The sequence below is a fragment of the Neodiprion virginianus genome, chromosome 7, assembly GCF_021901495.1.
Source record: "Neodiprion virginianus isolate iyNeoVirg1 chromosome 7, iyNeoVirg1.1, whole genome shotgun sequence".
Taxonomy (NCBI): Eukaryota; Metazoa; Arthropoda; class Insecta; order Hymenoptera; family Diprionidae; genus Neodiprion; species Neodiprion virginianus.
The window spans coordinates 3,424,525-3,436,881 of NC_060883.1; the positions used below are offsets into that span (position 1 = coordinate 3,424,525).

The 12,357-nt window shown below is 41.6% G+C and overlaps 1 protein-coding gene across 1 annotated transcript in view; it reads left to right on the top strand.

The window, feature by feature from the left end:
- Positions 1-6,299: 6,299 nt before the first annotated feature.
- LOC124308645 (dynein axonemal intermediate chain 3-like) overlaps positions 6,300-12,357 on the top strand; it is a 74,261-nt gene continuing 68,203 nt past the window's right edge. Inside the window, exons 1-10 of the mRNA XM_046771531.1 lie at positions 6,300-7,141; positions 7,212-7,387; positions 7,532-7,963; positions 8,053-8,373; positions 8,489-8,737; positions 8,971-9,129; positions 9,218-9,549; positions 9,627-10,178; positions 10,371-10,851; positions 11,032-11,749. Of these exons, the coding sequence (XP_046627487.1) occupies positions 6,859-7,141; positions 7,212-7,387; positions 7,532-7,963; positions 8,053-8,373; positions 8,489-8,737; positions 8,971-9,129; positions 9,218-9,549; positions 9,627-10,178; positions 10,371-10,851; positions 11,032-11,749 (3,703 nt within the window). The 5' untranslated portion in view covers positions 6,300-6,858. The remainder of the gene's footprint in view (positions 7,142-7,211; positions 7,388-7,531; positions 7,964-8,052; positions 8,374-8,488; positions 8,738-8,970; positions 9,130-9,217; positions 9,550-9,626; positions 10,179-10,370; positions 10,852-11,031; positions 11,750-12,357) is intronic.

Genomic DNA, 12,357 nt, shown 5'->3' on the forward strand with positions numbered 1-12,357 from the left:
ATTACACATGAGGTTTTGGTGAACCCCCCCCCCCCCCCTTGCCCGTTATCACGTGATTTTTCAAGTACCCCTCCCCCCCCCCCCCATCGTGAGTCTCATGTGATCAATGGATGCCCCCTTGATAGTTCTTGGTTCTGAGAGAAAGCGCGGCGTTTCCAAGCCGGTGGTCAATTCACGGGGATAAAAATCGCGGAGTGTGTAGTGATGGTGAAGAATCTTGGCGTAAGTATTTATGAAATATAGCTGAAACATACAGAAACACTCGTTTAACCGATCGTATTATTTTCTGTTTCAGGGCAACAAAAGCAATTTGTTAACAGATGCACTGACAGTGGGAACTATGGAATGTTCAGTCAAAAAGGATATTCACTGTAATAACTTGAAGCACAAAGAGATGTCGATTCAAAAAATTTTGAATGTTTTTCGTTCATCGATACAATTAATAATCGAAGCCACGAATAATAAAGCGAATATCATGTTGGACTCGATCCATTTTTTGTCAGTGTATGGACTTACGTGATTGTGCTAACCATACCATCGGTTGTTTCAGGTAATAAAACTTTTGCTCATTTCAGATAATCATTTCTTCATCCTATTCAGCTGATCGAACCTTCATCTGTTTCAGCTAATAAAACCTTTGTCTGTTTCAGTTAACCAAATTTTTTATCTGTTTCAGCTAATCAAACTTTTCGTTTGTTTCAGCTAATCAAACGTTTTGTTTGTTTCAGCTAATCAAACTTTTCGTCTGTTTCTGCTAATCAAACCTTTTGTCTGTTTCAGCTAATCAAACTTTTCGTCTGTTTCTGCTAATTAAACCTTTTGTCTGTTTCAGCTAATCAAACTTTTCGTCTGTTTCAGTTAATCAAACATTTTGTATGTTTCAGCTAATCAAACTTTTCGTCTGTTTCAGCTAATCAAACCTCTTGCCTGTCTCAGCTAATCAAATTATCTGTCTGTTTCAACTAATTATTATGTCTATTTTTTTTTTTTTAATTATATATTTTTCACCTATCTAAGCTCGGTATATTTTTGTCTTTATCGACGTATGTCACTGATTATATTTTCCTCTGATCCAGGTGACTGAGTTTTATTGACTATGCTGAAAAATTAACGTTTCATTTTTTAGGTGGAAAAAAAAAAAAAAAAAAGAGTCATTTGCAATTTTTCGAAGAACGTAAGATCGATCTTGCAAGTATTCTCCGTGGACTAGGCCTACTGGGGAAACCACGTAAAAAAAAAAAACGCGCCGGGTGCTCCACCGCTTGCGGTGGTGTGGAAGCGAGCATAAGTGAACTTATTTTCACTGGTCAAATACTAACATATTGTAATTTTTCAAATAAAAATTTTATTCTTGCGTAAATTTAACACATTGTCAATAAAACTCGTGATTCGATAATGTGTAACGCATGTGGAAACGTAATACCTTAGGATTTTTTTAGTTTAGTCAGAGTGAATTTCACGTAAATACATTTTACTTTTTGCTAAATTTCGTTTCTTAATTAAAGTTTGGCAATTTAGAGTTAATCAATTCCAACATCTTTCTCCCCCGCTTGAACTTTCGCCGTCGACACAACTTGTTGCAATAAAACATTTATCTATATTTTTGAAAATTATTAAAAACTTTTCATCACAAATTTATACACGCGCCTGATTTCTAGATCACTCAACTGAATCTACCGTTGAATACTTTTTTCAAAAATTCATTACCGTCAGGTATATAAAAAGAAAGGCAATAATATGATAACTTGCATTTTATAACATTATTAATTGATTTCTGACTCGATTAAGAACCACAAGTTGACAAATGTTTTGTCACAGTATACATATAAATTTATTACTTTCGACAGAAAGGAAGTGATCCGTCAATAACGCAAATCGAAAATCAGTTGGAATAAAAAATATGACTATTTGAGTGGGAAAAATTTTCAACGGGTGATTATTGAACAATACTTGCAAGTTTAATTCCGTGGTAAGTTAGAGGCTTTTTTTTAGCGATTTATACACCCCAGAGATTTTCCATTCAATTTCTAAACGCGTTATTTACCGGCTTTGAATTCAATCGCCGCATGAATACGATCGACTTTTCGAATGCGTTATACGTACAGTGTCTCGGTGTGTTTGACGCGCATTTAATTAACGCACAAAATGCTGAGAAAATACTTACATAAATATTTTTAACCGTGAATCTAGCTCTTTAAAAAATCGTATCACATGAATATTTTCAATATTTCATTTTAGAATCGTAAACACGGTTTAATTCTGCATTGTTAATTTTTTTATTTTTTTTTTTGGAAAAACCAAATTGGAATAATTTTATAAACACACGTTACGACATAATATATACGATGGAATTTTTGATTGCGTTTAAAAAATTCATAATCTTTCAGTGAGATTTAATTTGCTGAAATCATTTTATTATATTTATCTGAAGTAAATTTATCTGTCACGCATAGAAACAGGAAGTGCTAAAATACGGCGATAAAAATAAGGAAGGGAAAAAGTAAACGAATCGAGTATAATCACAAGTTTGGTATAATATTTTCATGAATAAATTTTCATTTCAAATATCTAGAATAACAATCGGGACGACGAAGAGATTTCAGTGACACGTTTTCGCCGTGTAAAATTTTGCTCTCGCATTTTTCATACCTTCGCTTTTCAAACTTTGTCAGTTTTTAGGTTTATTCGTGTAGGTAAAATACAAATAAAACGAAACAGCCGAGGAAAGAGAGAAAGAGCGTAAGAGGAGAATTGGTGAATTTGTGTAGCAGGGTGGTTAGAACCTCAAGTCGAGGTGATAATCGTGTTCCACCGAATTGAAGTACCTTTATACCTTCGTTAAACTGAGGGTAGTTTTGCGGCGCGTGGTTCAATCTTCCTCTGGAAACGATCCTCGAATTTTCATCAGGCATAAAATTCACCGTAAATTTCATTTTATTCTGTCGTAAGAATTATTTCGTTTCACCAAGTCAAATCATCATCAATTCACCCGGACATTATGAACACAAGCAAAAAAAAGAATTTAATGCGAATGAAAAAAAAAAAGAAATGAAGACGAGATATTGACGACACGAGAAAACTACGAACAAAAACGGTTTTTGCATAATCACACAACATCAATTTCAACCACTGAGGTCAATATTTGCTATCTTTTAAAACGTTTGAATTCTTCCGAAAAGACTTGAAATTATTCGAAGTGAATACCAAAGAAATTTTCTTTTGCTCTGTTCACTGGTCAACCCAAAATACGTGAAAAATAAGAAAAGAAAAAAAAAAATCTCTGTATGTTTGGCCAGAATTTTTTTATCCTAAGTAGTTTTAGCGATTTGAATTATTCAAATTTTCTTTTTTCTATTTTGTGTTCGTAACTGAATTATTGAAGAAAAAAGAAACTATTTCACCAAAATTGCCCAGATGTCATCGATAAGTATAATATTTTTTTTTCTTAATTTGTTAGTCCGACTCTGTTTTCAACATATGAAGACATATTTAGATATAGAATTTTCCGCTCTGCACGATGATCAATTAATTTTTCATATGTCGATATCAGTCTTAGAGGGTCGAAAACCTTGATAGTAAAAAACGCCACCATATCGCGAATATTTTCAATTCAGACCTATTTTGACCGGACTACACTGAGAAAAATTTAATTTGTTACAGTAACTAGGAAAAATTGAGTAACACAGGTATCGTTAAAAGAAACTGTTTGAATATTGTTGGAATCACGAAAAACGAGGTACGCCCAACCATTTTGCGCTATTGTCGATCCTTTTTTGGTAATTGCAACGCAAAATCACTTTGTGAGGTTTACTCTGCTTTTTCAGTTCAACAAGGCTTTAACGTCAATTTATTCTTGCACAAGCATTACATTTTCGCAACGGTTGCAAGAAAATATAGCAACAGTAATGAGAAAGAATAGTAACGAATACTAAACTTTCCGGTAACAGCTAGAAAACTAATTTTTATTTTCCAACTAGAACTATATTTTTCGATTGCGGTAAAAAATGATAATAGTTAAGGACTGAACGGTAACTGGAACTAAAAATTTTTCTCAGTGTATACTTGTGTGTAGACTAGACGAAACGAGATATAAGGGTATATCTTGCAGGCGGTTGGAGGGTTGGTGGTTAAGTTGATATCACCGCAGCTCGCAGCTAGCGACGAGAGAGAGTGAGAGAGAGAGAGAGACAGAGGCCGAGAAAGGGGAAGAGAGTCTTGACTCCTGCAACAATAACAAAGTTGCTATCTTCGCGGAGCAGCACCAGCACCAGCACCAGCAGCATCTCGCCTCTCCCTCTTGTTCCCGAGGCTCAAGTTCGTCTTTCTCCTCCCCTCCTGCACCCTTCGCGTCCCTCGTTGTCCTTCCGGAATACGTGCGGGAACGGCCTTACGTGCAGGGGACGGGATATGGCGTATAAGGGAAGTGAAGACACCCCGCATCCACCAGAAAGCAGGAGTTACCGTTCTATCATCTGGTGTATGGGGACGATGAGCGGGCAATTACCTGCATCCAGACCATTCCGCAAAAGCGTTCCCTCCCTCTCTACCTATTTACCCACCTACTCAGAGGAAGTCTTGATTTGATATTTGTGTCGCTTCTTCGCGGTCAGAGACAAAATCTAGAACAGTAAAGTAATGGAACCCGTCAACGATATAAGTTTCTTCAAAAATTTAGGAGTTTATTATCAAACGAATACGTGCAACACAATTTTTTTATCTATTTTTTTTTTTTTTTATAAAATCGATTTTCACCCAGACTGATTCTAGATATTTCAGACAATTATTGCAATTTTTTTTTTTAGAGTTTCTCGAACCTCGTTTTCCAGGCTTCCGTCTCACAAGTTCAAATATCACGAATTCCTATATTCTTATTGTTTATTCCAGTTTAAAAATCACCGCCACTTTTCAGTACTGATCAATAACTCCGTCTATTTTCTAATTTTACAACATTTTTACATCCGTGTCTCGTACATAACTTTAGATCCGGAATAAATCATAAAGAGAATTATTTTCGTCGTTGAAATTTTTTCTCTCATTCCGCCATCTCTGTTTTGTTTTTTTTTTCGTCTCTTTGTTTTTACCTTGCATTTGTTCGACTTTTTTTTTAATATCTTTTTCTTTACTTTTATGCTGGCTGATGCTTTTTACACCGAAATTTTTTCATTCATATGCAGACGGAGATTAACGGTCGCCGTTTCGGGTTCAAACTTCTCCCCCACTTTCCCCTTCCGAGTGGTTTGATATATTGTTTTGACAAGCGGACACTCTTCTCCTGATGGTCGTACGGATATTATGTATATGTAATATAACGTAACACAGGTGCAAGTAGAACAGTAATTAATTTTGAGCTGAAAGTTTTGTCAGTATCTGTTTGCTCAATTATTTTCTTCGTTTTTGATAGCATGTTTTTTATTTTTATTATTCACAGTTGTTTCATAAATTTTTACCTATCTGATTATTACGTCTATTTGTAGAAAAAAAAGTCGTTCGGAGTTGGAAAAAATATGTGTGCCTGAAACGTCGAAGCATTCTTATGGCCCACTAATGTTAAACCAATCAGCAACTCTCCGTATTACATAGACGATCCTTTCTATACTACGAGCTAGTAAAACGGCAACTTTAGTGTTTCAGAGCCGCGAAAGTGTTGGGAGTGGGCCAGGCACTTGGTTCATAGGTATAAACGGTCGGATAGAGAAACTCTGAGCACGAGAAATAATTCTGAAAACTAATTTCGCAAGAGCGGGGCACCGCCAACGCTCCAGGGCAACAATATCCTCCTGGTGGTGTGGCACGCGGGTAATTCCAGGACTGGAAGTAAATGCCGGCTCGGTGAGAAGGAAGGAGGGAGTTACACAGCAGCCAGGCTATCCCACCGCTGCCACCAGAACTTCGCACCAAGTTTCAACGCCTAGTCGGAGAGACCAGAATCTTGTCTTACGGCCACCGGACGTATTGCCGGTCGCTTCTGTAGCTCGGAACATCGACTTGTTCGTACTTGGTAGATGCGATACGATTTCGAACACATTTGCGAAAAACATTAAAGTCTGATACGTGAAGGATTTTAGAATTAAAGGAACAGTTGTTATGGAAAGTGTGCTTCTAACGATAATAATCACCTGTATTATACCCTTATGTTATTGATGATGTGACAATTGCCAGATTGCTATTCGCCTTGTACTTTGGGAAGAGAATTATCTCAGCTAGATCAAAGCATAGCCGATGAAGACAGGAGGATGGTCTTATTATGAAAAGCTCGGGGATCCGAGTCCGTTCTTTGGCGTTCCAAGACAAGATGAAAGCACGTGGGACGTGGCAGTCGATCACATTCCTCTCAATGGGGTGTTCTTAGGGTGGGACTAATTCTCATCTCGTATTATTCGAGTGTCTGTCACCCAGGAAGGGGTACGAGTCGTAGGGTGTGACGACGCAACGCCTCGCTTCGCGTGTGTTTAGATTAGTTCCAGGTTTGCTTGTAATCAAGACCGCGAATACGAGAATCCTAGGTCGTAATTTCACCCACCCTAAGCAAAGCGTGTCTGTATACTCGGTGTGTTTCAACTTTCAATGACGCGTCACGCGTCCCACAACTCTCAGTGTTCGGATCTCGACGTACATATTCACGTAACATGCGCCTTGGTGTAGAACTTTTCTTTTGAAATTGTTCAAGACCTTCGAGTCTACTCCGAGCTGTAAGATCCTCAGTGTGTTCGTCGATTTTGATTATCGCTTCACAGTCGATGCGATCTTACCTTCATTTTTCTTCCAGCTGTTGTTTTCCTGGAGTGACAGATTCACTGACGCGATCAGCTGGACTGACATCAAGATCCATAAGTTTAACGAGAACCAAAACTCTCAAAAATGAATTCTGGAAAGGAAGCTGGTCTCCGTGAGACTGGTGGGAGTTTAGAGAGATTCACTGAAGGGGTCGAAAATGGGGGTTCAAGGGGCTCGGAAGACGAGCTTGGTCCAGACCAAGATCAAAATGATGGCGTACAGTATGCGGAGCATGAATATCCAGAGGAGAGTAGGGGCGAGTTCGATGAAGAACTGATAGGCGAACCCTACCCGATGGATGAAGGTGAAGATGAAAATGAAGATGAAGAAGGAGATTTGGAGGCTGACGAATATCTGGGGTATGAAGGTGAGCCGATTTTTTAACTTTGCATGATCGGTTGGATGTCGAAACTAACCCTTCCAACAATCGATCGAAGGCGAGTTTTCGGCTCTGGACTTGGCCGCGACTTCCCAAATGCCTGGGACAACACGTAGCGGAAAATCCATCTATGAACGAGGCTCCTTCCTTGGATCTATTCCATCTTTTGTCGAGGGTGGTTCATCCGAGTTTGAAATGAGCATGAAGAGGAATTACCGAAGGTCAACTGCATTGGTAAGTTGCATGGAATAAGCCGTTTTTAGTGTGATTCCTGTTATTTAGAGATCTCAGTCGGGCGTGTAGAGATGTTACCATAAAATTTCCTCTTCGGACTTTCGTAGCCCGAGAATAAATGTCAGAGGCTTTTACTTTTTTTAGGGTTTCGAGGGAATAGCTCGAATCGACTTGTCACCCCTGACGCAAAAAATCGTCGGCTGCGTTATCGGTGAAAACGTGACTACAGAGTATCCATGGATGTATGTGAAGAAGGAGATAATCGAGGACAACATTGACTTACATGACGAGAGCAGCGACTTCTTACCTATCAAGGACGCTGTTACCGAGTTTCCCGGTACAAAGATGCTGATCGGTTACGCACCTTCGAGCAGCGAGAAGGGCCAGTTTTACGTCTGCGTTACAGAGGAAGCTCAGGATGCGGTACTCGAGAACATAGAGGCGCTCAGAGCGGAGCAGGAAAACCGCGTGCGTAACGCAGTTTATAAAACTGTTCGAAAATGGACTTCACTCGGAAGTGAGATCGAGGTTGACAGCGAAATTGACAAGAAGACACGTCCACTTTATGAGATCGAGGTACGGTTCATCATACCATGTCAATGCTTACCCAGGTTCTTTCCATAGAAGTTCTTAGACTGGTTCGGAACAGTTTTTATCTTCTTCAGGTCGAGACGACTTCGGACCTGCTGAACCTGGGGATGAATTTCACGGACCGCGGGGTCGACGATCAGAGAGACGGTTACGTGGAGCTCGTCTCTGAGAGGGAGCACTTCGAGACAGTAACTCGCAACATCGTTGGACGTGGGGATCAGGTGAAACCCTACTTCAAGGACGTGGAAGCTCAAACTGACCCATCGATGCCGAACAACATGTGGACACAGTACGAGTACAAGTGTCCTGTTATAGATCCAGCCACTTTCGACGAGGAGAAAAGCACCGCGTTCACTGATTTTGTTGAGAAGTACAAGGAGGAGGTCTGCGATTACGTAAGAAAGTTTCCGAGATGTGAAAGGACATTAAAGCCTTAGCTAGACATATTGTAGGTGTCCATTGGTTGCCAACACTAAATGTTACTGACAGACAGCTTGAGCTATCTTGTAGGTGACGGTTAACGAGAATTGGGACGTCTACTACAATGACTACGTTAGTCTTGTCCGTAACAAGAGGGACACTCACCCTCCGGAAGTGATCAAGTATCTGGAACACCAAAGTTACTCGGCTGGGAAACTGTGCACGGATCGTGTGATCAACAGCCTCAATTGGCATCCACTCTGGACTGGAACAGTAGCTGCTGCCTACACCCATCATAGCAAAGTGGAAACTCTAAGTGGACCGGGAGATAGGGACGAAGTGAGATGACTCGATATTCCCATTCGTTAACGTCTCTTATATCTGCATAGTTGAAAATTTTGAAGAATGACTCGTGCACGTATCACGAAAGTTGCAATATTAACAAGTTGGTGTTTTTCTGAAAGTATGATGTGAATAACAAAATTTGAAAAAAGTTTTATCGATACTAAAACCAAAACTCAGAACCTCTGTACTCGGAATATCTGACCTCTGATACCAGCCTCGAAAACCAGGTGCGCCGGGCGTGCGAGGGCAACAACAAGGTGCTAATATGGTCCTTCACGGACTGCCTAACTCCCAAGTTGGTGCTCGACTCGCCACGAGAAGTGACGGCAATCTCGTTTTGTCCGTTAGACGGTAACGTTGTGGTCGGAGGATGTGCGAACGGCCAGGTGAGCAGATAAGTTTGGGGGTGGTAAGACAAAGGGAATTTCCCAAGAGTGTTCGCATGAGCAGGAAATACGTTAACTGTTCTATCAGGTGGCGATTTGGGATATAGCCGGTAAGATTGAGCAGGTGGAAACTGTTGAAGTCAGAACACCAGCTCAGGTTAAATATCGGGTCGCGATGCAGAGTCTCATGACGTGGATGAACGAAACCATGTCGTCATCCACCATCAGGCCAGCCGCCATGTCGAGTCTGCAGCATGGCCAGGTCGCCCCGATCACTGAAATTGTGTGGCTTCCGCCGTACAACAAGCTGGATAAAAACGGGCGGATTCAGAGTCTCCCGGCCGACACTGAAGTCTCCGAACTGACCTGGCAGTTCGCGACATCAAGTGAAGATGGGACTGTTGCCATATGGGATCTGAAGTAAAACCATTCAGCGGAATCGAGATACAGAACCAGTGTTTTACCGTTTTGACAGCCATCAACAATGTTCGTTTCAGGTACAAACCATCTGACGTTGGTGACGGCACGGCGAGGACCAAGGTTAAGAGGCAGGTACCCCGACCAGAGCCACTGGTCCAGGCGATTTCACCGTACAAACAGTTGGACCGAGTATTCAAGCCGGACTACAAGCTCTCGGTGAAGAGGGACGATGTTTTGGTTCCGCTTTCCACCGTCAACGTCTACTTCACTACATTTCCGACGATCCAGTTGACCGAGGAGGTATCTCGTATGGATATTACGACCAGGCGATATCACGAGCAAGTAATCCAAAAGCCGGATTACGAAATGGAGCCCTTTATGGTGGTTGGAACCACGGAGGGGGATCTCATGCGGATTACGTGGGATGGCTACGAGTTCTCCACTGGTATGATGGTCAATGATGAACCGGCCGTCATCGCCGCAAGGAACAAAATTCACGACGGTCCTGTCACCGTCGTTGCTAGGTCCAAATACCTCAGCCGGATCCTTATCACCATCGGTGGAAAAGTGTTTGCTCTATGGAGGGATGATTGCATGGATCCGATCATTTGGCGGAAGAGCAAGATCAAGTGAGCGTGGAAGTTTTACTTCAACGCGCTTTTCCCACTGCCATTAATTAACTCTAGTCAGTACTGTCTAACCCTAAACCGAGGCTTTGATCACCTGGACATTCTTGCTAATACTGTACAGTACTGATCTTTCAGTTTTTTTTTTAAATAGATTTCACCAGGTTTCACTCAGCTTCAAGTAACTTTCATCAGGTACACAGCCTGCTGCTGGGGTTCCTGCAGACCGACGTTGTTTCTCTTGGCACAGAGTGATGGTACAATTGAAGTATGGGACCTGCTGTGTCAGAGCGAGAAGCCAACGTTTACTCAGAGCGTTTCGGGCAGGAACATAACGGGGCTAGTCACGCACAGTCTCTACTTGAACCCTCGTTGCATCGCCTTTTCCGACTACAATGGCACCCTCAGAGTCTTCACAGCCCCTGACGTTTTGATGCACTTTGACGAGAGTGACATCAGGTGGCTGGAGCAATTCGTTGACCGAGAAGTCGACCGCATTAAAGAGTTCAAGGAGTGGCAGACTCGCTGGAGTGCTACCAACCTGGAGAACGTTGAGAGGAAGCGAAAACTCGCTGACATCGATGCCGAGAAACAACGACTTGCCGAGGATGATAAAAGAAAACGGGAAATGGAGGAGGCCGCCGTCCACATTCGCGAAAGTCGAGCTAAGAGAAACGTGAGTTTATTCATGTGGTCAGCATGCTACTCTCTTCATCTTAAAATCACTTGTGTACAAGGCATCGGGTCTCGTATTTGACATTTACTTACCAACTACAATTGATAATTTGGGTTTAAGAAATTGATATGTTTGTGTGCTAGAAGACGATTTTCTGTTACTTGAGAATTTCTGTCGCAGATACGAAGCAATCCTGAAGAGTTTCTGGCGCAAGCTCGAGAGCGTTGGAAAGCGATGGAGCTCCGTCGAATGCAGAGAGTGATACTTGACAAGAAGGGTCTTCGAAAAGACGAACTTGAGAAGCAACGAGCGCCGATGATGATGCTGAGGGAGGAGGTTCACCGGAAAAAGCGGAAGATAAAGAAGATCCTGCAAACCCAGGACAAGATATTCGAGGACTCGATAGCTTTCCTGTTTCCCGATCAGTACCGGGAGAGAAGGCCGACAGTTTCGTTGAAGCCACCGGCTGCTTCGCGCGAGAAATCCGTACCTGAAGAGGCCGATGAATTGGCGCAGCTGCTGAAGGACAAGGAGGCCCAGCCGCCCGTCACCCAGTTTCAGAGCCAGGAAGAAAAATTCATCTACGAGTTTCTCGAAACCCAAGCCGAAGCGCTTGAGATGATACGACGAAATCCGTACAAGCCGACGTTCGTGTGGAGGAAAGTACTCACCGAGGGAAAGTACAGACGGAAGGTTATGGACCTTCAACTCACTAGGCGCAACGGACATCGCAGGGACTACATGCATATGAAAAGCATCAAGGAAGCTGCCAGAGGCAACGCCAAGGCTGGAATTGTTTGGTTTACCTCTGAAATCAAACACTACGATACCGATGACCAGGAACAGGAACAGGATCAGGATCAGGATCAGGATCAGGATCAGGATCAGGATTCTATTGGTGAGTTACCTTTTGTTCATATCTCACGGTGCTGCGAGAAGAACAAGTCATCGTTTTTGGAATTGGGTATCTAGCCATGTGGTTTTTTACTGACGTTGTCAACCAACACGGATGAGTTCGCTCTGGACTCTTTTTTCCCACTTGAGGCTTTTCAAAATGTTTCGAACAAATTCAGGTAATCAGTTTCAGGTACGAACTTGATATTCCAATAGTTTGCACAATGAATCTTTCAATCAGTTCATTAGTAAAAATTGTTAAAGAATGGAAAGTTCCCGTGACATCGACAAGTGAGAAAGTCAGGGTGGACGATATCGTCCATGTTGGCTGGTGGAGGGTTAACTATCAATGCTTCAGGCGTACGATCTAAATGAAAAAGTTTCGAGAGAAAAGAAACGATGAAAAAAGAGTTTGAAAGCTAAGGCAGTTGTAAATGGAGTTTGAATCAGGTTGAAGGATATCTTTTTCGTGCTGGAAAGATTTTTAAAGTCCAAAATTGAAACTTCAGAAGTAAGAGTGATAATTATTCTCAATCGGTTTCACAATCCTATAATTTTTTTACATCAAAATCAAATGGTTTCTGAAAAACCTTAATAAATTATTGTTTATTT